At 46.3% G+C, this 24,073-nt stretch overlaps 2 protein-coding genes across 4 annotated transcripts in view; one reads left to right on the top strand and one right to left on the bottom strand.

Annotated features, from left to right (window-relative positions):
* Window positions 1–262: 262 nt before the first annotated feature.
* On the top strand, window positions 263–17,461 carry noc2l (NOC2-like nucleolar associated transcriptional repressor). Its single transcript, XM_083675067.1, has 19 exons — window positions 263–396; window positions 836–976; window positions 1,118–1,301; window positions 1,414–1,530; window positions 1,787–1,898; window positions 2,156–2,246; window positions 2,384–2,462; window positions 2,548–2,658; window positions 2,784–2,897; window positions 3,192–3,380; window positions 3,748–3,887; window positions 4,035–4,146; window positions 6,839–6,952; window positions 8,804–8,905; window positions 10,589–10,732; window positions 13,753–13,866; window positions 14,081–14,213; window positions 16,873–16,983; window positions 17,080–17,461. Exons 1-19 carry the CDS (start codon window positions 377–379, stop codon window positions 17,196–17,198), a joined length of 2,247 nt encoding a protein of 748 aa, XP_083531193.1. The 5' UTR covers window positions 263–376; the 3' UTR covers window positions 17,199–17,461.
* A 1,136-nt stretch (window positions 17,462–18,597) lies between these two features.
* Window positions 18,598–24,073, bottom strand: part of samd11 (sterile alpha motif domain containing 11) — a gene marked incomplete at its 5' end in the record, with an annotated part of 48,263 nt that continues 42,787 nt past the window's right edge. For 2 of the 3 annotated variants that reach the window (XM_083675029.1, XM_083675030.1), the window contains 6 exons: window positions 18,598–20,353; window positions 20,742–20,852; window positions 21,152–21,285; window positions 22,070–22,890; window positions 23,105–23,183; window positions 23,319–23,434. In XM_083675029.1, coding sequence (XP_083531155.1) covers window positions 20,099–20,353; window positions 20,742–20,852; window positions 21,152–21,285; window positions 22,070–22,890; window positions 23,105–23,183; window positions 23,319–23,434 — 1,516 coding nt within the window. In that variant the 3' untranslated portion in view covers window positions 18,598–20,098. The remainder of the gene's footprint in view (window positions 20,354–20,741; window positions 20,853–21,151; window positions 21,286–22,069; window positions 22,891–23,104; window positions 23,184–23,318; window positions 23,435–24,073) is intronic. The other variant, XM_083675028.1, reaches the window with a different exon arrangement.

Genomic DNA, 24,073 nt, shown 5'->3' with positions numbered 1-24,073 from the left:
AAAAATTGGACTAATTTTGGATAAATTGGACTCCATTTGTATATAACGTATATACAAATGGACTTCAAAATTGTATATACTTTGTGTTGGGTCATTTGTGCTTATTTCAGCAAAAATAAGAGAAAATATTGTGATCCCATCACTTTCCGTTCATTTTGAATCCGCGAAAACGGCGAAAAGCAGAAGTGTTAATGTGTCTAGATGGTGATTAATGCAGTTAGATGGTGATTGTTGGAGTTAGATGGTGTTAATGTGTCTAGATGGTGATTGTTGGAGCTCAGAGAACACGGACGGAACGTCAAACACACAAACCAACGCGCTTCAAACACCGTTGCATTCTGGGAACTGCATCTGGGAGTCACGTTTTTGATACAGCATGGCAGGAAAACAGAAAAGGTATAGCTGCATGTCTTCCACTAAAATGTGTGTATTTTGCTAGGTATAGAACAAACAGAAATGTTGTTGAATACGACAATTGTTGATTTGTTTTAGTATTACAAACGTACCTTGTTATGTCGTGCTCTCTATTCTTGGAACTGTTAAGAGTTGAGAGCTCACTCACTTGCTATTGAGTTAGCTTCTTGCTATTTGGCTAGGTAGCCAACGTTAGAAGTTGTGTTGTGTACAATAAAGTGAATGACCACCATCCTCAGCAACCAGTCTACGTTATGTCCTTATTTTCAGGCTGTGTTGTTTGTATGCCTTTTGCCTATGATAATGGTATAACCGTGTAACTATCTTAGCAAGTACCTTATAGCTAGCAAATGCAGCAAACTAAGGAACTGATTCTTGTCTGGTGTTGATGGGGCTGTGCGGTGTACTTCTAATGTTGCAGAAAGTTGGAGGACCTGAGTGTGGATGAGTTCCTGCTGTCTGGCTTTGACTCAGCAGGTGAGGAGGATTCTGAGGATGAGACCCCCACTCAGAACGGACAGAAGAAGAAGAAGAAAACAGTGAAAGCTGGAGGTCAAGAGAAGTGAGTGTCATTCTCACCTTTTGCATGTAACCTACATAAAATGATCGAGACCTAGTCTTGATATTGCTCTTTCCAGATCCCCACTCCTGCTTGTTTACCTGGTAGAATGTTGTCCAATACATGTGCATGCCTGTGTTGAAGGGATGACAACAAGAAAGGCAAGGCATCCCAGCACAAGGACCAGCTGTCCAGGTTAAAAAGCAAAGATCCAGAATTCTACAAGTTCTTGCAGCAGAACGACAAGACACTGCTCAACTTTGATGACACGGACAGCTCTGATGATGAAGAGGAGAGGAAGTACCACACATTACCCAGTCGACTGGAGGTCAGTCTGATGTGTTGGAATGCGTTTGAGTTATGACTTGTACCCTTAGCATGCACTGTGTTTCTCATAGTCTCGGCCATATTGTTAACATTAATGTTGTGTGTGACTTCAGGAGGCCAGCTCTGATGAAGATGGGGAAGAAGCAGAGTCTGCCAAGAAATCCAAGAAGACAGTGGAGGCTATTAAAGTGACAGAGAAAATGGTTGAAGATTGGAGAACGGCTATCAAGGTAACATTCACATTGACTTATCCATGAAGCTAGCCCAAGTGTTTAGCCAAAGAAATAAAGCAAGTCAAAAATGCTTTCCCATCTTTAGCTGCAGATATTGTCAGGATCATGATAATAAGAAAATACTTGGAAGCATTGAAGAGTGAACATGTTGATATGCTGCACCACATTATAGGAGATTTTATCCTAAGGTGTAAAGGGTCTCTCAACTCATTTATATGCTGGGTATTTTTCCTCATCCTTTGTTTGTCACCAGGAGGAGCCAACGCCTCGCCTCTTCAGAGAGGTCACACAGGCCTTCAAGGCTGCTGTGGCCACCACCAAAGGAGAAGGAGATCCATGCCGATACAAAGTAGCTGACAGTTCAGGTAGGGAACATAGGCCTACACAAGTGTGCATCTCCTCTTTAGTAGTGATGACGGACTCAAATCTATTTGTCATCCTTCCTGGAATGGTTAAGAAAGGCACATTGTGATGTGTTGACATGGGGCAACTTACTCAGATTTGACGGCCTGTAATGTGCTTGTGGTGTGTCTTGAGTGTTTGCTGTTTTGGTAGCGTAACGTAGGTATATGCTCAAAATGTCTCCTCAGAGGTGTGTGTGTGTGTGTGTGTTTCCCCACAGTGTTCAATGCCTTGGTCCTATTCTGTATCAGAGATGTGTATGTGGCCTTACAGAGGATGCTGAACCTAAAGCCAGACAAAGACCAGAAGAAGTAAGTGGACGCCTTGTGGTCAAAATGATTTACATTAGCCTCAACAATTTTAAAACAAGTCATTTAAAAGATGTAGATAAAAATGTTGACCAAAGAAGTGCCCTTGTCATTCCTCTCTCTTTTCTCTTCATTTTCAGGGCAGTGCTTCCATCATCCAGTCCAAAATGGCAGAAGTATCAGATGGACATCAAGATGTACCTCAGTGGAGTCGTTCAGGTTTGTCCTTCTGTTTATTTTGTGTCTTTTGCTCCACTTTTTCACTCTGTCTTACTAAGCTCTGTGCCTCCTTGTCTGTCCACAGCTTTTGTCTTGTCTCACAGAAGCCACAGTCATCAGTGCAGTCCTGAGGCACGCCAACCAGCTGGCACCATACTACATGTGTCTGCCCAAACAGTGCCGCCACCTGCTCAAGGTGAGCCCCACTTATATGAGGGGGATGAAGAGTAGTATCCCTGGCCCGGGCTGTGAACCTAAGCCTGTGTATCAGGACCCGTGTTCTCTCCAAAGCTGCCTCTCATAGTCCATCTCTGTCTTTAGCAACTGATCAAGCAGTGGAGCACAGGGGAAGAGACGAGCCGCGTCCTGGCCTTCCTGGCCCTCAACAAGATCTGCCGACACAAGCAAGACACGTACCTCAACCCCATCCTCAAGGTAAGTCAGGGTCACAAAGATTCCTTACATCTCAACCTTTTTCTGTGGAGAGATGAGCTGATCATGTATCAATCTGATGTGTTGAATTATGCATGAATTTTTGACTCAAGACCAATTGACTGAGCAAAATATGGTTAGAACCTCTATTAGTAAATTACAAGTCTAGTAGTACTAAAGCACAAGTAAATTGCGATGAAGATACTGGCATAACAGATTTTTTATTTATTAAGTTAACTGCCACAACTACACAACATTTGGTTCACCGTGTTTTCTTTTTCTTTCTTGTTTCCCTAGCAAATGTACATCTCCTACGTGCAGAACTGTAAGTTCACGTCGCCCAATGTGCTTCCCATGATCAACTTCATGCAGCGCACACTGACAGAGATGTACTCCCTGGACACGCAGGCCTCTTACCAACACGGCTTTATCTACATCCGCCAGCTGGCCATCCACCTGAGGAACGCCATGACCATGAAGAAGAAGGTTAGGCACAACTACTGACTTCCAGAACGATAAAGAGTAGGACAGGACAGCCATATTCATGTTATTGAGGAGATCAGGAAGTATAGGGTTCCAATCATATCATTGTTTGAGTTGAAATACTGTTGTTGTTCAAGTGTCATTCTGTTCTGTTCATTTTTGCTTTTAATGCAGATATATTGTACCAAAGAATGAGGCTTAAAGTTTAAACCATAGTCTGCACAGTTCACTTTATTCATGGTCATTACTTTGTTGATAATGAGACCTTAACCTTAATGTTTAGCCATTTAAAAACCAGGAAGGACATGGAATAAAGTGCTAGTGCTGAATGTGATCTAATGTTAAGATCTGCTTGTGTGTAATTCCTTAGGAGACATACCAGTCGGTGTACAACTGGCAGTTTGTTCACTGTCTGTACCTATGGTGTCGTGTTCTTAGCACCCTGCACCCTAGCGATGTACTACAGCCCCTTATCTACCCACTGTGCCAGGTCATAGTGGGCACTGTCAAGTGAGTATTTGGAATGATTTCTGTATGCTTTCAGCTACTACATCAACTCATCATTGACGAGGAAAAAACAACAAATGTTATACTTGCATGTTGCTACCAGCAGATGGGAGTGTTGACCACCGTTTTCTCTGTTCTCTTGCTGTGCAGGTTGGTGCCCACGTCGCGGTACTACCCTCTGAGAATCCACTGTGTGCGAGCCCTCACCCTGCTCTCTGGCAGTACCCAAACCTTTGTGCCCGTCCTGCCGTTCCTATTGGAGGTAAGACTCCACTTGCCTAATTTCAAATCAGCCCCTACCTCATATCTAGCTGTTGAGACCTGACACAAGCAAACATTTCAGGGTTGGGTAAGGTTGAGGATAAGGTTGGGTCATTGCCATTTGCCTATATGCAGTGCCTTCGGAAAGTATTCAGACCCCATAACTTTTTTCCACATTTTGTAGTCAATTTAAAATGGATTATGTCGATTGATGTTTCTATTTAGTTGATTGATGTTTCCATCAATCCACACACAATACCCCATAATGACAAAGCGAAAACACATTTTTAGACATTTCTGCCAATTTGTTAAAATTGAAAAGCAGAAATACCTCATGTACATAAGTAATCAGACCGTTTGCTCAAATGCAAAAATGTCTTCAAGCCACTCAAGTTGAATAATAAATTGATAATAGTTCATGTGATTTCGGAATGAATATCTTTTGTTTTTATAGTCTCTGGCTTGTATAGGAATCAATTACACACTGAGGATTAAGATGTCACTACCAATAATTTTGTCTTAATCCTGACAAACTCCCCAGTCTTTGCCAATGACAAACATACCTATAACATGATGCAGCTACCACTATTCTTCACACGAGGGATGGTGCAGAAACTGCATTGCATGTGCTGGATTTGCACCAAACTTAATGCTTTGTAATAAAACCAAATAAACACATCTCCAGCCACTTTTGCTGCTGCATCACTTAAATTCATTGTTGTAAACAAAATTATGGATGAGAGATTATTTTCCTTTACGGGATTCTTTTTGACCACTTGGTTATATTTGACCAATTTTGTACAGTGACTGAGATGATGTTGTCCCATCGACTGTGCTTTTTCCTCTTCGCCATTCAACGTTGTAGGTTTTTGTAAGTCTCCCCAGGCCTCAGGGTCGCATTCCTGAGCAGTTTTGTTCCTCTCCATTTGCTCAGTTTGTAATGACAACCTGATCCACACAGTGTGTAATTGATTCCTATGCAAGCCACAGACTATAAAAACAAAAGATTATCATTCTGAAATCACATGAACTATTACCCTTGCATTGAGATGGACTCATTTCAACTTGAGTGACTTGTTGAATACATTTTTGGCATTAGAGCAAATTCTAGGGAGGGTCATAACAAAGGGTCTGATCACTTGATTTTTTTTTAAATCCATTTTAAATTGACAACAAAATGTGGAAAAAGACAAAACTGTACCAATATGATCCTTACTGCAAGGCTACTTTGTTACTATGCTTTTATATTAGTGAGTAAAGGGAATGTAGTAAACGGTAAACTTACATTGACCAACAATAGGAAAAAACTGTATATACAAATGTTAGTTACAGTCATGCCTACTTCTCAAGAGTTATTGCTAGGGAGGTGTAGGTGAAACCTTGATGGACATAGTGAAACCTATAGTTGACCAACTTATGTCGAGCTGTTCTGTGGCCCTGTCCATAGACTGGTGTTGACAAGTAGGTAGGTACTAGGTTAGGTAAACAATCAGAACAACATCAAGCAGCAAAACAAATGGAAACAACTGGGGTGGGAGTGATGTAATGTTCTGTCGGTTGTCACTGGAAAAACGTCCAGTGTATCAAAGGCAGTTTGGTCTCAACTGCTGACTACAGAATAAGCCCTGAACTAAGTACATCTAGGACTAAGGTCGTTGTGTGTGTGTGAGAGAGACCTTTGTTATCAGAACCGCAGGTCACTAACTGTCAACATTCTTCCTTTATGTTTGACTGCCTGTGTGTGTGCCAAGCATGCATACCAACCACATACATATCCACACACTTCAAGGAAACGTCTATGCGTGTGTATGATTTGTTGAGTGTCTGTGTGTTCCTTAGTGCCTGCTGGTGTGGAGCTCTGCTGTGGTTGCATGAGAATAGCAGTGTGGTTGAGATGATACTTTGGGATTGTGGGAGTGGTCCCTGTGCATGTGTGTGTCTCTGGGGGAGGGCGGGGGGGGGGGGGGTCTGACCAGAGCGATGAAGATAAAGCTGTGGTTTACACTCTGCTCCTAACGCGCTCTGCAGACCACATCCTCTCTGTCTATTGCGTAGCCCCCCCCCCCCCCCCCCCTCCAACACCCATCGCAGTGTTTATTTGTGACGCACACCATTTCCTGTGTTTTTTTTTCTTTTACTGTTCCCCTCGTTAAAGCGAGACTGAGGTGCCCTACTACTGTTTTAATTGGAGCAGCAGAAGCAGGCTCCTCGTGCTCCCCTGTGTGTGTGTGTGTGTGTGTGTGTGTGTGTGTGTCTCGTCTCCGGGTGGCGGGGGGGGGGGGGGGGGGGGGGGAGTGTATGATTTGGAGCTTCCTGTTCAGTAGCCCCCTCTGTGTATCTGGGCTGGCCCATGCCTTCCCACTTCCTCCTGGCTCCCCCGCAGACCGCCACCACATCCGATGTTTGTACAGACAGCCCCGGCCAGGAGCGCTCCGCTCGCTGAGCACCAACGACCTCACAGACTCGTGCGCACACATTGGGAGATGTCGAGAGACAGAAATATATATATATATATATACACAAGCGAAACACGGCTAATAGCACAAAGAGACAGAATGATATTTGTGCACAAACACTGACTGGGAAGCATAACACATTGTGCTCACGATATAATTTGGGTTTGAGGGTTCTGGTTTTGTATGTGATGCCAGGCAGGGTGCTTATTTGTGTGTGTGTGTGTGTGTGTGTGTTAGATCTTTCACCAGGTGGACTTCAACAAGAAGCCTGGTCGCATGAGTGTCAAGCCCATCAACTTTGCCGTCATCCTGAAGCTCAGCAAGACCAACCTGCAGGAGAAGGCTTACAAGGTGAGTAGTACTGCTAGTGTAGCATGCTACCTAAACATGTCCCGTGTCACCTTCCTCCTCCGCACCCTTCACTGGCTCCTGGTAGCAGCTCACATCAGATTCAAGACCCTGGCGCTCGCCTACCGTGCAGCAAGGGGAACAGCCCCTCCCTACTTGCAAGCAATTTTCAGCCCCCAAACCCCTGCCCGATCACTCCGCTCTTCCACCTCGGCTGGCCGCCTGGTACTGCCGCCTCTACGTGGATGCAACAGTCGCGCTATTCAGTCACAGCTTTTCACTGTCCTGGCGCCCTGCTGGTGGAACGAGCTTCCCACTGCTGTCAGGTCTGCAGAGTCACTACCTGTCTTTCGCTGTAGATTGAAGACCCATATCTTCAGGCTACATCTTAACTGTCACTCCTAAAGACTTCTTCATCCCTATTACCCCCATGTAAAAGTTTCTCTACTGGAAATAAATGTAAAAAAAAAAAAAAAAAGTTATTCTTCCTTCTTCTAGCATTGTGACTGCCAATGGCCCCTGGTCCTAGCATAGATTACTTTTTCTTATGATGACTAAGTATGTATAGATGGTTCACGTAGACAAATGTATTTGTTGGAAGTCGCTTTGGATAAAGGTGTCTGCTAAATGCCATAAATGTAATGTAAGATGTAATGTCCACAACAGGAGAAGCCCTGTATTTTTCAGACCTTGACAACGTTCTTATAGAATTCATATTCCAAAAGGATTTGACTTGATTGCTATGCGTTTTACCACAATATTCCCACAATATTTCCACAATATTATCCATTAGGAATGGTGCTAGAGAGAGCTGTAATTATGGTGCACGTCACAAACTATTGTCGGTGATCACAAAAGAACAGCTGCTGAAAGCCATGACTCCGGCCCTAGTTAACGTGTTTTCACACTCCTCCCTGACACTGCGTGTTACCCTCTGTATGTGCATAAGGGGATTGAGGGCAGTGTTGAAAGCCGATGTCAGGGCTCTAACACTGGCCTAAGTCGCCACGCTCAGTGTCGCTGCCAAGAGGATTGCCACACGGCCTTCTGGGATTATCCTTCACACTCTACTTGTCAGGGCTGGTTACACTGCTGTCACCCCGGGCGACCTGCACCACCTCCACTCGAGTGTTGAGTGGTGAGTGACTCACCTCGGCCATCCTCAGACCTGGCTAAACGAGCACTGATCTGACCACCACCAGCCACAAAGTAGCTTGTTCATTGACAAACAGCACTTAGTTTGACCTACAGTATAGAAATATGTTGCGCTAACAGAAAAACAATAGGTAGAATATTTATACCCGTTAATGATGTTTTTTTGTCTGATGCATTCCACATTGCGTTGCCATACTGGTGGATCCATAAAACATCCATTTGTGGTAGTTGTTAGTGTGACTGAGGGTCAGAGGTTAAGTGGGTGGTGTACCAGGAAGAATGATCACCGGTACCGAGCCCTGTGGGATTCCACTCACTGGTAGCTGTAGGTGACAGACAGCAGGTGATGACTAATGGCTTATCTGGTTTACTGCAAATCCATGCTGTACTTAGGATGGTCTCTCTCACACACACATGCACGCGCAAATACTATATTAACAGTTGTCGTCTGGAACATGTACAAGACCATCATGAGTAGCCTGTTATCCTAGTATTTGTGTGCTTAGGTGACCCTCTGTGATCGTGTACTTAATTGATGTGATGCCCAGTCTCCTGAATGTTCAGCTTGTGTGAAATTCACATGGATTTGCTGTTTGTGTGTGGTCTTTCCAATGTTTTTGTATGTATGTATGTATGTATGTATGTATGTATGTATATATGTCTGTGTGCCAATGCTGAGTTTGACTTGCTGTGTTTTAGGATGGACTGATCGAGCAGCTGTATGACCTGATCCTGGAGTACTTCCACTCTCAAGCCTGCTCCATTGGCTTCCCAGAGCTGGCCCTCCCCTCCATCATCCAGGTAATAGGATCAGCCCTCCTCCTCTCCAAGGAGCTAATGACTCCACTAATGATACATCCTTCACAGCGTAATGCAATGGCGTGACATCCACACCATTCAACCATAGAGGCCAGTTTTCAGGCAGCTCACCCCAGATCAGGTGAACCTGAAGTGATAAATTAGAGGATGGAGACAGTCACACATTGTTTGGACAGTGTATCGACATGGGAGCTAAGTTGCCTTTCTTATTCAGCTATGGTCAGATATATAAATGCAATTTATCCACAATTTATAACACCTTTTTGTTGAGCTACGAATCCACACTTGATTAATTGGTAAACGGCAAGCAGGCCAGATGTAGAAAGAGGGAGATGGAGAGTGAAGTGTGGTTGCCTTGACCTTTAATGGCTCCACTGGCATGCCGTTGTTTTTATGGCCCTAGTGACCGCTGGGCCCACTTCCTGTCAGGGACGACCAGCCCCCTCCCCCTTCCCTCACACACACAACCAAAGAGGCTGGGTTCTGTGTGTAACACAGATAAAACATTTGAGAGACACTGAAATATGAAAGTCTGTCAATTCTTGATAATTTTGAAAAACCTAACTTGTACAAATTGCCTAATAAGACCTAAATAGTTTTATAGATGGGGGTTGAATATTTTGCTATGCTTAATATAACATTGGTGTGGTTTGAAATATACAGTGCATTCGGAAGTTATTCAGACCCCTTCACTTTTTCTACATTTTGTTATGTTACAGTCATATTCTAAAATGGATTAAATTATTTTTTTCCCTCATCAATCTACATACAATACCCCATAATGACAAAGCCAAAACAGGTTTTTAGAAATGTTTGCTAATTTATTCAAAATAAAAATATGAAATCACATTTACATTAAGTATTCAGACCCTTTACTCAGTACTTTTGTTGAAGCACCTTTGGCAGCGATTACAGCCTTTGGTCCGTTCATCTTTCCCTCGATCTTGACTAGTCTCCCAGTCCCTACTGCTGAAAAACATCCCCACCATGCTTCACCATAGGGATGGTATTGGCCAGGTGATAGCGGTGCCTGGTTTCCTCCTGACGTGACGCTTGGCATTCAGGCCAAAGAGTTCAATCTTGGTTTCATCAGGCCAGAGAATCTTGTTTCTCATGATCTGAGAGTCCTTTAGGTGCCTTTTGGCAAACTCCAAGCGGGCTTTTTAGAGTGTCATCGCAAAAGGTCTGAATACTTATGTAAATGTGATATTTCAGTTTTTTATTGTTAATGAATTAGCAAACATTTCTAAAAACCTGTTTTGGCTTTGTCATTATGGGGTATTGTGTATAGATTGATGAGGAACAAAATGAATTGAATCCATTTTAGGATACGGCTGTAACATAACAAAATGTGGAAAAAGTTAAGGGTCTGAATACTTTCCGAATGCACTGTATGCTTCATGTTAAACCAACCAAGACGAACAGGTAAGGACCAGTTAATGCAGTGTCAAATAAGCCCTCTGTGGCTCTCCCAGAATGCTACACCTTCTTCTTCTGCAGTCTACCTATACATTGTAGCTGCCACACACATTGGCAATAGTAGGTACCCAGTCCGAAGGGAACAGGAGAGCACCAGCCCGGATGATTATTTACACTGCTTCCATCTTTCTGACTCACTCTTTCTTTCCTTTTTATTCCCCCTATCCCTCTCCCTGCCCTCCACAGCTGAAAGTGTTCCTGAAGGAATGCAAAGTGGCCAATTACTGCAAGCAGATCCGCCAGCTGCTGGAGAAGGTACAGGAGAACTCCAGCCACATCACAGGCCGGAGACAGAGGGCCGCCTTTGGAGTGGCCAACGTGTCCGCCGTGGTGAGTGTGTGTGCCCGCCTGCCCGCCCGCCTGCCCATGCAAGGTGGTCTAGGCTTCTGTTCCAGAGCCCTCATTTCACCTCTCAACAGTACACACACACACCTCTGTTTTTCCAATCAGTAGTGTACTATAATACTGTCTGCTACTCCCTGCTCATGCAAGATTGAATTGGATTTTTGAAGGCAGAAGGCAGTCCGGGGTCAGAGGCCTGACTTAGTAATAGTCCATGAGTTGATTTAGATTTTTTTTTTCTCGGTCATCATATGATGTTTTCTGAAATTGTCTCTGAAAATAGTATTTTTTTTTTTTAATAGAAATATGCAAGCAAACCACAGTTTTAACTGTTGAAACTTAAGTTTCAAGTTAAGTTTTGAAAACTACTCAAGTGTAGTTGACTGTTAAATTGTGCTCCACTCACACACTCTGCAGGAGTTTAAACCACTGCCAGATGAGCTTCGCCTTGTATTCCTAAAGTTTCTGCATGCTTCTATTGAACTGTGTTCTCTGTGAACGTAGCAAGGCATACTTTGTGCCCTTCTGTTTTGAGTTTGCATCTATGCCACTCCAATACAGCAGACGGCAATATACGTTTATCAGACGTTGTGTGGATCCTACAGTATATATATCTTTTTTTATGTAAATAAACACAAACCAAACAGATAAGAGATTTTATTCTCCTTAAGTCAAAATGTTTGTGGAATTGTGACTTCACAAAATCGTAGGACAAGGCCTGATCAATTGTGCAGCCGATTCTCATCCAAGTGATCAGAAGTGGTCACAAGGGAACAAAAGTTGTTTTTGTCAGAGGATGAAGACAAGGACTTGGCCCATGACATTATTTACTAAAACACCTTCAAAATGTACTCTGATGAACCTTTCAAATGAAGTTTAAAACCTCCCTGACGTGGCGTTGTTATGCCTGGTCTCTCAGAGGGCATGGTCAATGTGGTGGTGTTGGTGGTGGAGGAGCAGCAGCTACGAAACGCTCCCGTCACCAATCACAGATGATTATGGGCTGCGTTGGCTCACAAACCATGAACATTTCATTTGCTTTGAAATTCTGTCATTTTATTTGCATGAACCCAGCACGCACGCACACACACACACACACGCTTGTAAGAACACTCATCTAACTTGGAACGGTAAACCGCTATGCAGTCCATCCTGACCCCTAACACTCAACCCCTGACCCCTCCTCTGATCAGACTTCACCCACTGAATAGACAGTGAGGAGATAAGAGAGGAAGCTTCTCTCTCTCATACACACACACACACCACTGTAGTGAAACCTGAGTATGAAGGGGAGGGAGAAAGAGAGTGTAGGAGACATCCCCATGTAAACACTGAGCCTGGTTAAGATTGGCTCTGCGGTCATTAGAAGCTCTTAATAGGTTTGAACCAAGGGCCCTGAACTTAATGAGGGGCCATTAGTGGAGGGGTGTGTGAGAGAGAGAGAGAGATTTCCTGTTTCTCTGTGTCTTGTGTGTTTGGTGGAGCAGGTGGAGAAGTGCACACACACACACACACACACACGGCTGTGCCCCTCCTCCAATCCCAGCTGACTGCCTTAACCTGGACTTGTGATAAATATTTAAGAGTGAAATTAAAGAGGGGGTCTTTTTCTCTGTGTAATTTAGCCGTCGGGGAAGTTAGTGTGTCTGTCCGTCTCTGCCGACACTTACTCACAGACAGACAGTGCGGCACCAGGGGCAGCGCCAGTGCCTGTCGCCACGGCCCCCCGGCCGAGAGGAGCCTGTCGCCATGGCATCCGTCCCTGGGCTGCATGGCAACTGTAACCGTGTCACCGGCAGAGTCCAGCCCTGTTGGTGTGGAAAGGCCAAGTCTCCCCTCTGGCCTCAGACAGCCCACAGACATGTCACCCAAACTGAGACTTAATTAACGATGCTGCCTCTCTCTATCCCTCTATGAACCATTGGATGGGAATACTCTAGACAGAGATCACAATTGTAGTGTAAGCATCACATTTTAGTGATTGGATGTCCAATGTCTGCATCAGTTTGGATGTGTAAAAAGGCTGGCCTTGAAGTAATGTTGTTATCTTTACATTTTTGCATTGGGAAGTGTTTTTAGCCTTTTTATGGTCTTTTCGTGGTATGTTACACCAACTTGGGTAATAGTTTGTCGTCTTCCCTAGTCGTCAGGAGGCAAAGTGAACAACAACAAAAATGGGTTTGTTTTGGAAAGCAAGGCTCTTTTCAAAGTAACACACATCAGGTTACTGCTCTGTTTATGTCCTGTCCTGTCCCCTTTGCGCTGTGCCCACCCTAATAACCACACTGCAAATTGCCGTAAATAAGTTTAGCTAACCGACGAAGGAAGCCGCAGTCTATATGGTCTATTGGATTTGGAGGTCAGATAATCTCATTGGGCCTGATCAATACCATCCGCAAAGACCTTTAGGGGGGGGATGGCTGGCTAAGATCCTCAAGTCTCCTCTTTCAGCCCCCCCCCCCCCTTCCCTCCTCCCCCCCCCCAAATTATTTTCCACCCCCTCTCCCATTTGCTCTCTCTTTCCATCTCTCTCTCCTTGTCAGTTGCTGATGTTTACTCAAAAGAGGGAATCCTTGCATATCCAAATATTAACTGAAGTTGTCAACTCAAGCATAAACTATTTGAACAATATATAGGCACAGAGAGTATTGTAAAAAAAGTATGTGTAAATTTGTATGTGAGGATTCCCTCTGTTGTGTATTTTAGATGTATCTCCTTTGCCCCCCCCCCTTGGAAAATCAGTTTTTTACACTACAGCTATCGTTATGGTAGTGGTACTGTGTCATGGCTCATAGAACTCCCAAAGCTAGTGTCCGTCGTGTCGTTCCAGCCATATGCCTACATTCCAAATGACTAGGAAAGATGGCCACACTCTTCTGTCATTTCTTTTTTTTTCTTCTTTTAAATGTTTGTTTATTGATTGTTTATAGAGAGAGATATCCTCCCATTTGATTTGCGCACATGCTGTTTCATCATGCTGTTGTGTTGGTGTGTGTTCTGTGTATCAGGCGGCGTGGGAGAAGCAGACTCAGGAGGAGGGCACTCCCCTGACCAGGTACTACAGCCAATGGAAGAAGCTCAGAGAGAAGGAGATCCAGCTGGAGATATCTGGGAAAGAGAGGGTAACTATCAACAGCTCACCCACATTGTCTCAAGTTTACCACAACTGTGTCAACTTCATTCTTACACCCAGACTGATCACATGGTAATTATTCACATTCCACTGGGAAACTGAATTGTACAATTGCGGAGAACCATCTTGCTAACTGTGCTAAATGGTTTTGTACATGTATGAATAAGACAAGACTGATTATTTGCATTGCTTTCTTTATAAAGATGGAAGACTTGAACCTCCCTGAGATCATACGTAAAAAAAGTGAAAAGAAAGCAGACGACAAGAAAGAGTTCAAGGATCTTTTTGAGTCGGACAGTGACTCTGATGAAGACGGCCCAGGACTCAAATTCAAAGGTAACTTACACAGACCAGAAAACCAAGTATGTCTTGCTGGATGTTGGCAATTGTACCTCAGTGATTTCTACTGGTATCTCAAAATGCTTGCTATATTTGAGTGCCCCTGGGAGCTTAATCTCTCCATATTACATATTGAAATGGGTATTATACCTTGTACCTTCATATCAGAGTTGTACCTGTTTTTAAGAAATCTGCGGGTAAATCATTAATTTTCTTCAGATACATCTGTAGGTTATCTAACTTTGCTGTACCAGATTTACATTTTGGAACCAACAGTCCTAAGAAGTGTCTGCCAAATCAAATGCTATGCCTGCCTTGACCACTAGGAGGCTCTATTACGTTACACAAGCTGAGTGTAACACAGTGTGTATAGTAGGATAGGACCAGTCAACACTGCCTTGATGGTAGGAATACTGCTTCTCTTTCTGGGAGGATCTCTCTCCCTCTCTCTCTTCTCTTCTCTCTCTCTCTCTTCTTTCTCTCAAATATTAAGTTACTACCACACTCTGAAATGGAGAATTAAGAATAGCTGTAATAGAACCCCCCCCCCCCCCCCCCCCCCCCCCAATGTAAGGAAATCTACAATTAGCCTTAGAATGTAGCTGCACCGCCATCCCACCAAACCCTGCAAAACCTCTGCTCATTAGTTTCTCTCTCTCGCTCGCTTAAGAGGTTTTTCTCTCAGCTGAGAGCAGCTGTCACTCCTACCTTCCTTTAACCCCTCGGTGTCCGGCCCTCTGCTCTGGGTCATACACAGGACACAGGCAGGAGCCCTCTTTTACAGCTTTACAGTTGGACACACTCTGAAAAAAAAAAAAACCCCAAAAAAACCTTCTCTTAGGTCGGAGGGAGGGAGGGAGTGAGTGAGGGAGGGGGCGGTAGGAGATTTCTTTCTTTTTTTTTCTTCTTTTTTTTTTGCATCTGGTCCTCATTGTAGGGAGAGTCCCCGCAAACGGGCGGGCAGCTGCCGGCGGGCCGCTGGCCTCCCCACCCCTCCCTCGTTCCATCACCACCCCCCACCCCCCTCTCTCTCTTTCTCTCTCTCTCTCTCTCTCTCTCTCTCTCTCTCTCTCTCACAGGAAGCACAGGCTTGGATCCCGGTGGGGGTTCCTAATTCAAACCAGCCCACTGGAACAGCCAGAGGTGGCCGCTCCCTATCCCTCACTCCCCTCCAGCTCGCCGGGCTTAACTGGCTGCCCCCGCATGTCCTCCCCACATACGCACGCACATACACATGCGCACACACATTCTAAACCCTCTGTCTTTGCCAACCTCCTAACCTTTGGGCAACTCACCAAACTGTGGTTGGTTGAGAGGGGGAGAATGAGAAGAGGGAAGAGCAGATTTGTGTGATGTGTTATTGTGGAGTGATAAGTCTTCCAGGTTATATGGGGTCAGGCGGTAACGTAACTGCCGCTGTCCCTCCCAACCCCAGTATGAAAGGGAAGAGAGGAGGGAGGGAGAGACGGACAGAGGGAGAGAGAGAGAGAGAGAGAAAGAGAGGCCAAGCACAGCTTGTTGGCTCTCCAGCAGGGACTCTGAAAACAATAGTTGGTTTTGGGACCTCCTAAGGAAAGGGTGTGACCACACTGACCTTGCCATACACTTGGGCCAATGGGGACAGCTATCTGCGCATTAGGTCCTTCTCTGGGGTTGAGGAGTCTCAGTAACGGGAAGACTTGTAGCATTGATGGAAAAGCTTGAGTGAGGATGTGGAAATGGGGTTTCTATAGCTAGTAGTGAGAATATGAATTGTAGGAGGTTAGTCAGTCCAGCTGCTGCTTGTGTCAGTGTGTGTAGGTAGGTCAGGAACGTGCTGCGTCCACCATTCTATTCACCATTTAGATGTTCTAACTTATTTTTTTTAATATACTGAACTGGGTCCAGATCATGGTACCAAGGGGGCCTTGGGCATTCTATGCACGTCAGTCTGTTTGTGAGTCCTGTAGTTGTAATGAGAGGTTTGGGAGTATGGGGGAGGAAGTGTCCTGGCCTCGCCTCTCCTTTCCGTTCCTCAACGCCAGAATCTCATCAAAGCCCAGGGACCACTCGGCCATCCCCTAGGCTAGAGGGAGAAAGAGACACACACACTCACCCACCCACCCACCCACCCACTTGGCAGACTCTCCCATTATACAGAGGGAATGTGTTGCTGTCTGAAGCCTGCCTGCTATCTCCATTTTCTATATTTAGGCAATGAGTGTAAGATGTCTGAAATTGGCTGTGGTAAACTGTCCTGGGTATTTGTGTGGTGGCTGTAATATATTTTCAGATCCATCATTGTAGGTAACAGGAACATCCAGATGGTTAGATGATATCGACACACACTTCTGAACTGCTGAAACTTTTAACACATCTCTCTACCTTCAAGTTTATTACGCCCTAGATAGGGCCCAGAGTTTTTCCTGACCATATATAACCTTGTGAGAGAAATGTGAAATGTATATGGTCAGTTGTAAAAGACAGGCAGTTTTAGAATGTCAATGTACTGTTTACATTCAAATCGATTTAAAGTGGATTAAAATCCATTGTCATCACAACTTAGATGCCAGTACTTGATTTGAGTGTTCTGGACTATCCCCTACACTGTGTGTACCTCTGTCTGTAACCAAAGGTGAGGAGGACACCGGTACTAATACTCCCATCTCTTCTCTAGGCAAAAGGCGGACCAAGGACTCCGATGATGATGATGATGATGATGATCTTCAGGACCTGTCTGACATGAGCGATGACGAGGGGGTGGAGGAGGACCAAGATGGCGCCTCAGGTTTGTAGTCTTCTCTCTGTTGATGACTTTTAATACGAGTGGGTCTCCACACCAGTTGAACCGTCCCTCATTAACGCTCTTCCTTCTCCTTTAAAGATGAAGAGGAGGTTAAACCCTCCAAGGCGCCCAAGCAGCTGTCCAGCGTCACTCTGAAGGAGTTGGCAGAGGGAGATGAAGATATGGTGGAGGACCTGGAGCTGTCAGACCAGGACTGATACACACACACACACACACACACATGCACACACACACACACACAGAAAAGAGGAGCTGTGTGTTGGCTTTTAAATCACCCCTTTTCCATCTTGCCATGTTGGATTTTCATTGCAATCCTGTTTGACTCTTTTCTATTTTATTATTTTCAATCCATTTTAGTTTCATTTTGTATGTGCCCAGTATTGAACAGTACAAACATGTTCTTAATGTAATTGTACATGAGACTGTATACAAACAAATAAATAATACAAAGTCCTTTCTACTTGTGTTTCTTTGTCAAATACCCTACATGCTGGCTTCTAAGGGGGTGTCTGTATGTGAGCATGCATGTGCACACCTGTGTTTTCCTGTTTGAGCGTGATTCCCTGAAGAACCATCTTTGCCGGGATGGGCTCATAGTGAGGAGGAAGGTCTTGACTAGGCTGTGCTTTTGTACAGTGTGCTGTGCAGCACCAAGCTAGGCTGTCAGTGGGGGGCCTCAGCCCCAGGCAGCAGTGTGCCAGGCGGGCAGGGCCGTGTCTGATGCTGTGCCAGTCCTCTCTGCCCAGGTGGTAGAGCCACAACACAGACTGGGCTGTTTCCCTGCCAACAACACCCCCCCCCCTCCCCCCTTTCACTATCTCTCTCACTCTGACCGCCTCCTACCTTCTCTAGCAACCATTCTCTCCTTTCCTCCACTTTTCGCAGTGACCCCATTCATTACATCTCTTTATCCTCCATCTTCCTCTCCTGCTCTCCTCTGCTCAGTCCAGTTCTGACACTCCATGAACAATAGTAGGGTTGAACAAAATGTATGTGACAAGATCAGCGTCACAACATTTCTCATCTCTAATTTATCAAGGTCTTGCACAACTGAAAACTGCACCTGACAAGATGGCAACCAGCGTAGAGTATGAAGGAGAGCCGTAGACAAAGCCAAGGAAATCCCAGGAGTGGCCCACAGGGGATAAATGTCAGTTTGACAGCTTCAGTGGAATCTCTGTTACCTTTTGAAGGATAAGGTGGGTGAGAGCTAACGTGTGTGCATTTGTTCTTCTCTAAATTTGGTTGTGTGTGTGTGTGTGTATACGTGAGGGTTGTGTCTGAGTGTAGGCGGAAGGGTCAGGTTTATCCCCACAGGCAGGGAGGCCTTGGCCTGCGGCTGAACCTCACACTCTGACAGCTGGTGTTGACCTGAACCATGTCCCCAAGGGTCCACTCTCCTACACACACACACACACACACACACACACACAAAGGGAAAAGGAGAGAGGATACTCCCTCACTGCTCCAGCAAGAGAAAGCATGTACATACCAGAAGGAGAAAAGACATACACTCCACTAGTCAGTAAAAACACACTACAAGCGGTGTTCACTAGAAGTGAGAAGAAAAAAGCGGTTGAGTTTCTGTAGGATTTATTTCACCAAGTGGTGAATAGAAAAATAGGATCAAGACAAAACATTGATGGGAAATCTAGACCATTTTAATTCATTGCTTACAATGTTAAAAAAAAAAATCCATAACAAATTCAAAGATTTGCATTAAGAGCTTTGTGCCTTTTCCCTGCAACAAAGAGAAAACAAAGTAAATGTTCTTTGGGATCCATTTCCAGGACTAGTTATTGTACATATTGTGATCTGTCATCTAACTACATCAAAAGTCCTATAAATATTTGTTTTCATATTTATATGCCGAAGTAGCATTCAAGATTGGGGCTTCTTTAATAATACAATTTAAAAACTGAAAACAAAAAAGTTGAACAAAAGTACCACCAACGTTAGCAAGTCACATTTTGTTCAGTCGTAAAGAAAACTTAATTCGTGCAACTACATTTAACAAAAAAAGTACCACGTATGTAACCTTCAGGATATTTTCATCTTAAGCATGATTTTGTACAATTCAGCATGTTTGCATCTCCCATAGTAGTCATCACGATCATACAATGACATTAGCCCTACGAACCGAAGCCATCATTTCCTCACCAGGTTGTATTCTATCAACGAGCTATGCCCTTTTCTACAAGGGCCTGTCTGAGAGGGACAGCTTAGCTTTTGCTGATGGCATATGGGCTTTGACACAACTGTGACATGTACCTGTGTCACCCTGTAAAGAGTCCTCCTATCCCCCTATACTCCCATCATATGAGGTACCGGCCCAGTTTTCTCCTACTGTACCATGTTTCTCCCTAAGACCAGTCTTTTTGCCCACAAAGCAAAAACCACTAGAAAATACATTAAATATCATCCCAATTCCACACATCCGGTCATCTTTGGTATTGGACTGTGGAATGCATAGTTGCAATAATGAAGGGAGCTTGGAGTCCTGTTCATCGTATGTATTTCAGTCCCGCCCCAGAAAATACAGTTCCTCTGAGCTGTGGGGGCTCCTGGGACTGAGAGTGCGAGGGGAGGGGGAGGGAGAGAGGGAAGAGGCGTCTTTCTTTCCTAGGCGCTGAGCTGAGCGTGTTAGGTAGCAGACAGAGAGAGGGGCTTCCTTCAGCCCAGGAAGGAAGAGTTTCCGGTAGCGTCTGTCTGTCTGACTCAGAAGAATGTCGTATTTGTGGGGCTTTGCTTTTTTTTGGCAAGCTGTCTAAGACCAGCTGTCTGCTCTCTCTCCCTCTCTCTTTCTCTCTCTCTTCCTCTCTCCCTCTGTCACTTCATGGCACTCCCTCCAACCCAGTTTCACGTCTTTGGATTCTGCTTGGCTACAGCCACTGTGGGATTGGAAGTTGATTGGGCTGCTTGATTTAATTAGTTCTCATTTTCAGACTTTTTACAGTTTATTCCTTGAACCCAAATGTATCAGCCTCAGTTTAAAGGTCTCAAGAGTTGAGGAAAGGGGGGGGGGGAGGGGGAGGGGCAAATCAAAACAACCCTTGGCCTTCCAGTTGATGCAGTGAGTGTCTTCAGCATGCTCCTCCTATGAGGGGGTCTTGGCGTCGTAGCCCACTGCCGCAGAGCCATTGCCGTTCTCCTGCTTGGGGGAGGAGCCAGAGCGACAGAGGGTGGGGCCACTGTACGGGGAGGAGCTGCTGCTGGCAGAGGGGGGCCGGTGGGGAAGGGGGGTCTCGGACGGCAGGGGGTCCCTCTCCGGGGGGCGCAGGGCAGATGGCGGCAGCGGGAGTGCCAGCGGGAAGCTGGTCATGTAGAAGATCCTGCCAATGCGCCGCGCCACCTGAGGAGAGAAGCCCACATGGTTAGATCTGCTCCCAAGGTAGCAAGTGTACCACCAGTCTGAGAGAGAGGAGAGGGGGAAGGACTGTGGTGTCTATGGACCCAACATGGGCCTTGCTTTTAGAGAGTGAAATGCTATACTACTGTAACTATCTGCTCTGGGCTAACCTACTGGAGAGCAACTTTCCAATGCACAACTCTAGGAGTCTCTCTCTCTCTCACACACACACACACGCACGCATAGAGAATTCACTCATAAAAGCACATTAACACACACACGATGGGGATGTGTGGGTCCAATTGACAACACAATCACACACACACACACACACACACACACACAGACACACACAGCCATGGCGTGTGTGTGTTCAGCCTGTGCTGTGTACCTGAGAGCGGATCTTGAGGGCGGGGCCCAGCTTCAGTCCCATGGTGTTGAGCAGGTGCTCCTCTGTGAGCAGGGGCAGGGTCTCTCCATCAATAGCCTGCTCTCGGAACACCTGGGAGAGGACACAGCCACTTCAGCCAGAGCACCGCACAGCCAGACACACACACACTTACTAACACACTCATACACACACACACACACACACACACACACACACACACACACACAACATCCACACGAACATAGAACTCTCACAACACCTTCACACTACTCTCAATGTCCAAACAGTGACTAAGTACATAAGCTCTAGAACTTCAGAATGAGGGGAAAGTGGTCCCATGGCCCTAGTCTTTTAGGGGCTACCCTCTCCATCTCTCTCTCTCCAGACCCCTGCTATCCTCTGGTCCTCACCTGGGTGTACTCAGCGCAGCCGGCCAGGCCGCCAACGAAGCCACACACCTCCTCCACGCTCCACTTGCTGATGTCCTCCACCGGGGGCGCTGTGGCTGAGTCCTCGCCGTCCAGGAACAGACCTCCCATAGAGCCTGCCAAGAGAGACAGGCGGTCAATCATAAGGGGAGCGCCAACCATCAGCAAGGAGGACGTCTCTCTCTCTCTCTCTCTCTCTCTCTCTCTCACACACACACTTTTTCTATTCCTCCCCATTTCTAACTTTTCTTTTTCTCTCTCTGTCTCTGTGGTTGTAGATGAATGAGTATGAGACATGTTCTCCTTGTTTGGGTGTTTCTTACTTTTGTTTCTGCCGTAAGCCCCCCCCCCCCCCCCCCCCCCTCTCGTTCTCCCTTCCTCTCTCCCTCCACATGACTGTGGTGATAACCCTGTGTGTAGAGAGGTCAGGGGGGGTCAGAGGCAGGGCCCCTTACAGGGGGGGAGGTCTCCACGCTGGAGACAGAGAGAGAGTGACGCTAATGGGTTTCATATGTCTGCCCAGGGGTGTGTGTGTGTGTGTGTGTGTGTGTGTGTGTGTGTGTGTGTGTGTGTGTGTGTGTGTGTGTGTGTGCGCGTGCGTGCGTGTCTTGGCCCCCACTGTGAGACTGGCCATTTTGCCTTTGCTTCCCGAAGCACTTTCGGTCTGCATTTTCAAACGTTACAATCTCTCTTATTTTAATGACGATCATTACACACAAGCAACTGGAACCAGGTTTTTAATCAACCGAACAGAGTTGCTAAGATGTTGTAATCTGTGAGCTTGAATGTGAGTCAGTGTGCGTGTTTGTGACTTAAAGTTTCTACAGAGTGTGTCGAAACAAAATATGTATCATTGTGTAAGTGTAATTGTATGTGTACATGCATGGCGTTGCTGCTCACCAGTGTGGAAGTAGGGGCTGGTGTACGGGAATCCAAAGGGCAGCGTCTGACTGTGGAGCGCTGGTAGAGGGGGCATGACTCCGGGGGGCAAGTGGTACTTGGCCTCGTTCTTGCCCAGCCCTGGGGTGAAGAGGTGATGACTGGGCGATTCTGCCCCTGCAGAACTACAGGGGGCACTGAGCCTGCCCGAGCCCTCGCCCGCCTCCTTGGCACCCTCACACACACCCTTGCCCCCGGCCTCTTTGCCCAGACACACATCCCTGTCCCTGTCCCTGTCCCTGTGCAGCCCATGCCCGTCACTGGCCTTGGCAGAAGAGCCCTCGTGCCTCGTGTCCTCGCCCACCTCCGCCTCGCTATCAGAGTCCTTCATCTCTTCATCCTGCCCCTCTGTCTCTCCATCCCTCCCCCGGCCCTCTGTGTGGCTGTCTCTGGGGTCTCCTCCCCCTCCGTGGTGCTCTCCTCTGGGCTGCTGCTGCTGGGGACCTTTGCGGGAGCTCTTCCTGGAAGAAGCCCCAGAACCGGCTCCTTGTCCCTGGATGTCTTTGGGCGGCGTGGCCCCCAGGGTCCCCTGGTGGTGGTTGAGGGACAGTAGGGGCGTGCTGCTGTGTCTGAGGACCAGCATTGCGTTGCTGCGTCGGCTCAGCTCCTCCCGAAGGGGGTGACCCTCAGGGATGTCGTGGAGGCTGCGGAGGGCAGGGTGGTCCAGGGGGAGGCCGTGGGGCAGGCCTAGGTGCTCGGCGCCCAGCAGACGCTGATGCTGCTGCTGCCTGTGAAGATTCTCCAGCTCCTTATGTCTCAGCAGCTCCGCGGACATCTCCAACCTGCAGGACACAGGACACAGGACACAGGAGGTTAGGGCTAACGTTATTACACATACACACTTTACACACGCTACAGCACATCACACACACACACACACACACACACACACACACACACACACACACACATAAACAGCACATCTCCACACATTAAGGGCTGACATCAACACAGTACAGGCGACAACTCAGACAGCATTACAACACAAAGACAAACCTGGCCAAGTTCTGCTTCCTAAGCATCTCCTGTTGCCGTGCAAACATCTCCGCTTGGGCAGGCTGGAGAAAACCATAGCCTAAGAAACAGAAAGGTGTGTTTTAATAAAGCTTACACAATGCTAAATACTACATCATGTGGTAATGCTATCGTTAGCATCAATTATAATTTCAATGATGTTACAGTTCATAATGTATACTAGTGTCAGACTCACCAGGGGCCTGGCACAGGGCGGAGGGCATGCCAAGGAATGGGGGCCGCAGGTGAGGGCCAAGAGCAATGTGAGGAGCATTCTGGGGGGACAGCAGAGGTGGAGGGTGGGACATCTCCCTGTAGACAAACACAAAAAAAACACACACACATTAGAACCAACAGAGCTTAGACAGTAAAATCGATACTTCTTGATCTAAACTGAACATATTTGACCAATAAAAAGCCAATTGAATTCAGAATAGATTATTTTTAGGGCATTACTGCAAACTTGGCAAAACGTTTCCCAGCATTATACTAGAGCCCTAAGTCCAATACAGAACGACCTCAATTTGCTGGAGTGTTGAACAGAGCAAAACGTTAGAACAGAGCATTATTCAACCAGAGTTGACAGTCAGCAGATGTGTTTGGAAGATGTGTGTGGAAACACTAGTTGCATATTCAAAACTCCCTTCGGATTATTGTCTCATCTATTAGAAATATGAAGATGACCGGCTTTGCTCCCATATTACACATTTTTGCACGTGCAAATTGGAGCCCAGTGTGTGTGTGCTAGAGCAGATGAGCAGCCAGAGCAGTGTGTGTGTGTGTGTGTGTGTGTGTGTTGTGTGTTTTGGTGACTGGGCCGTAGCTGGCTCTGGCTGTGCTCCCCTGGAGCTCGGAGGGCCCCGTGTCGCTGGAGCCCCTCATCAGTCTTGTCACGCCACAACCACCGCCGCCGGCGATGTTTGTACCCTGGGCTTTAGCCTCCCTTCACAC

This window comes from Argentina silus, assembly GCF_951799395.1.
Source record: "Argentina silus genome assembly, chromosome: 8".
Taxonomy (NCBI): Eukaryota; Metazoa; Chordata; class Actinopteri; order Argentiniformes; family Argentinidae; genus Argentina; species Argentina silus.
The sequence above is the reverse complement of the archived record's forward strand: the minus strand, read 5'-3'. Positions and strand labels throughout refer to the sequence as shown.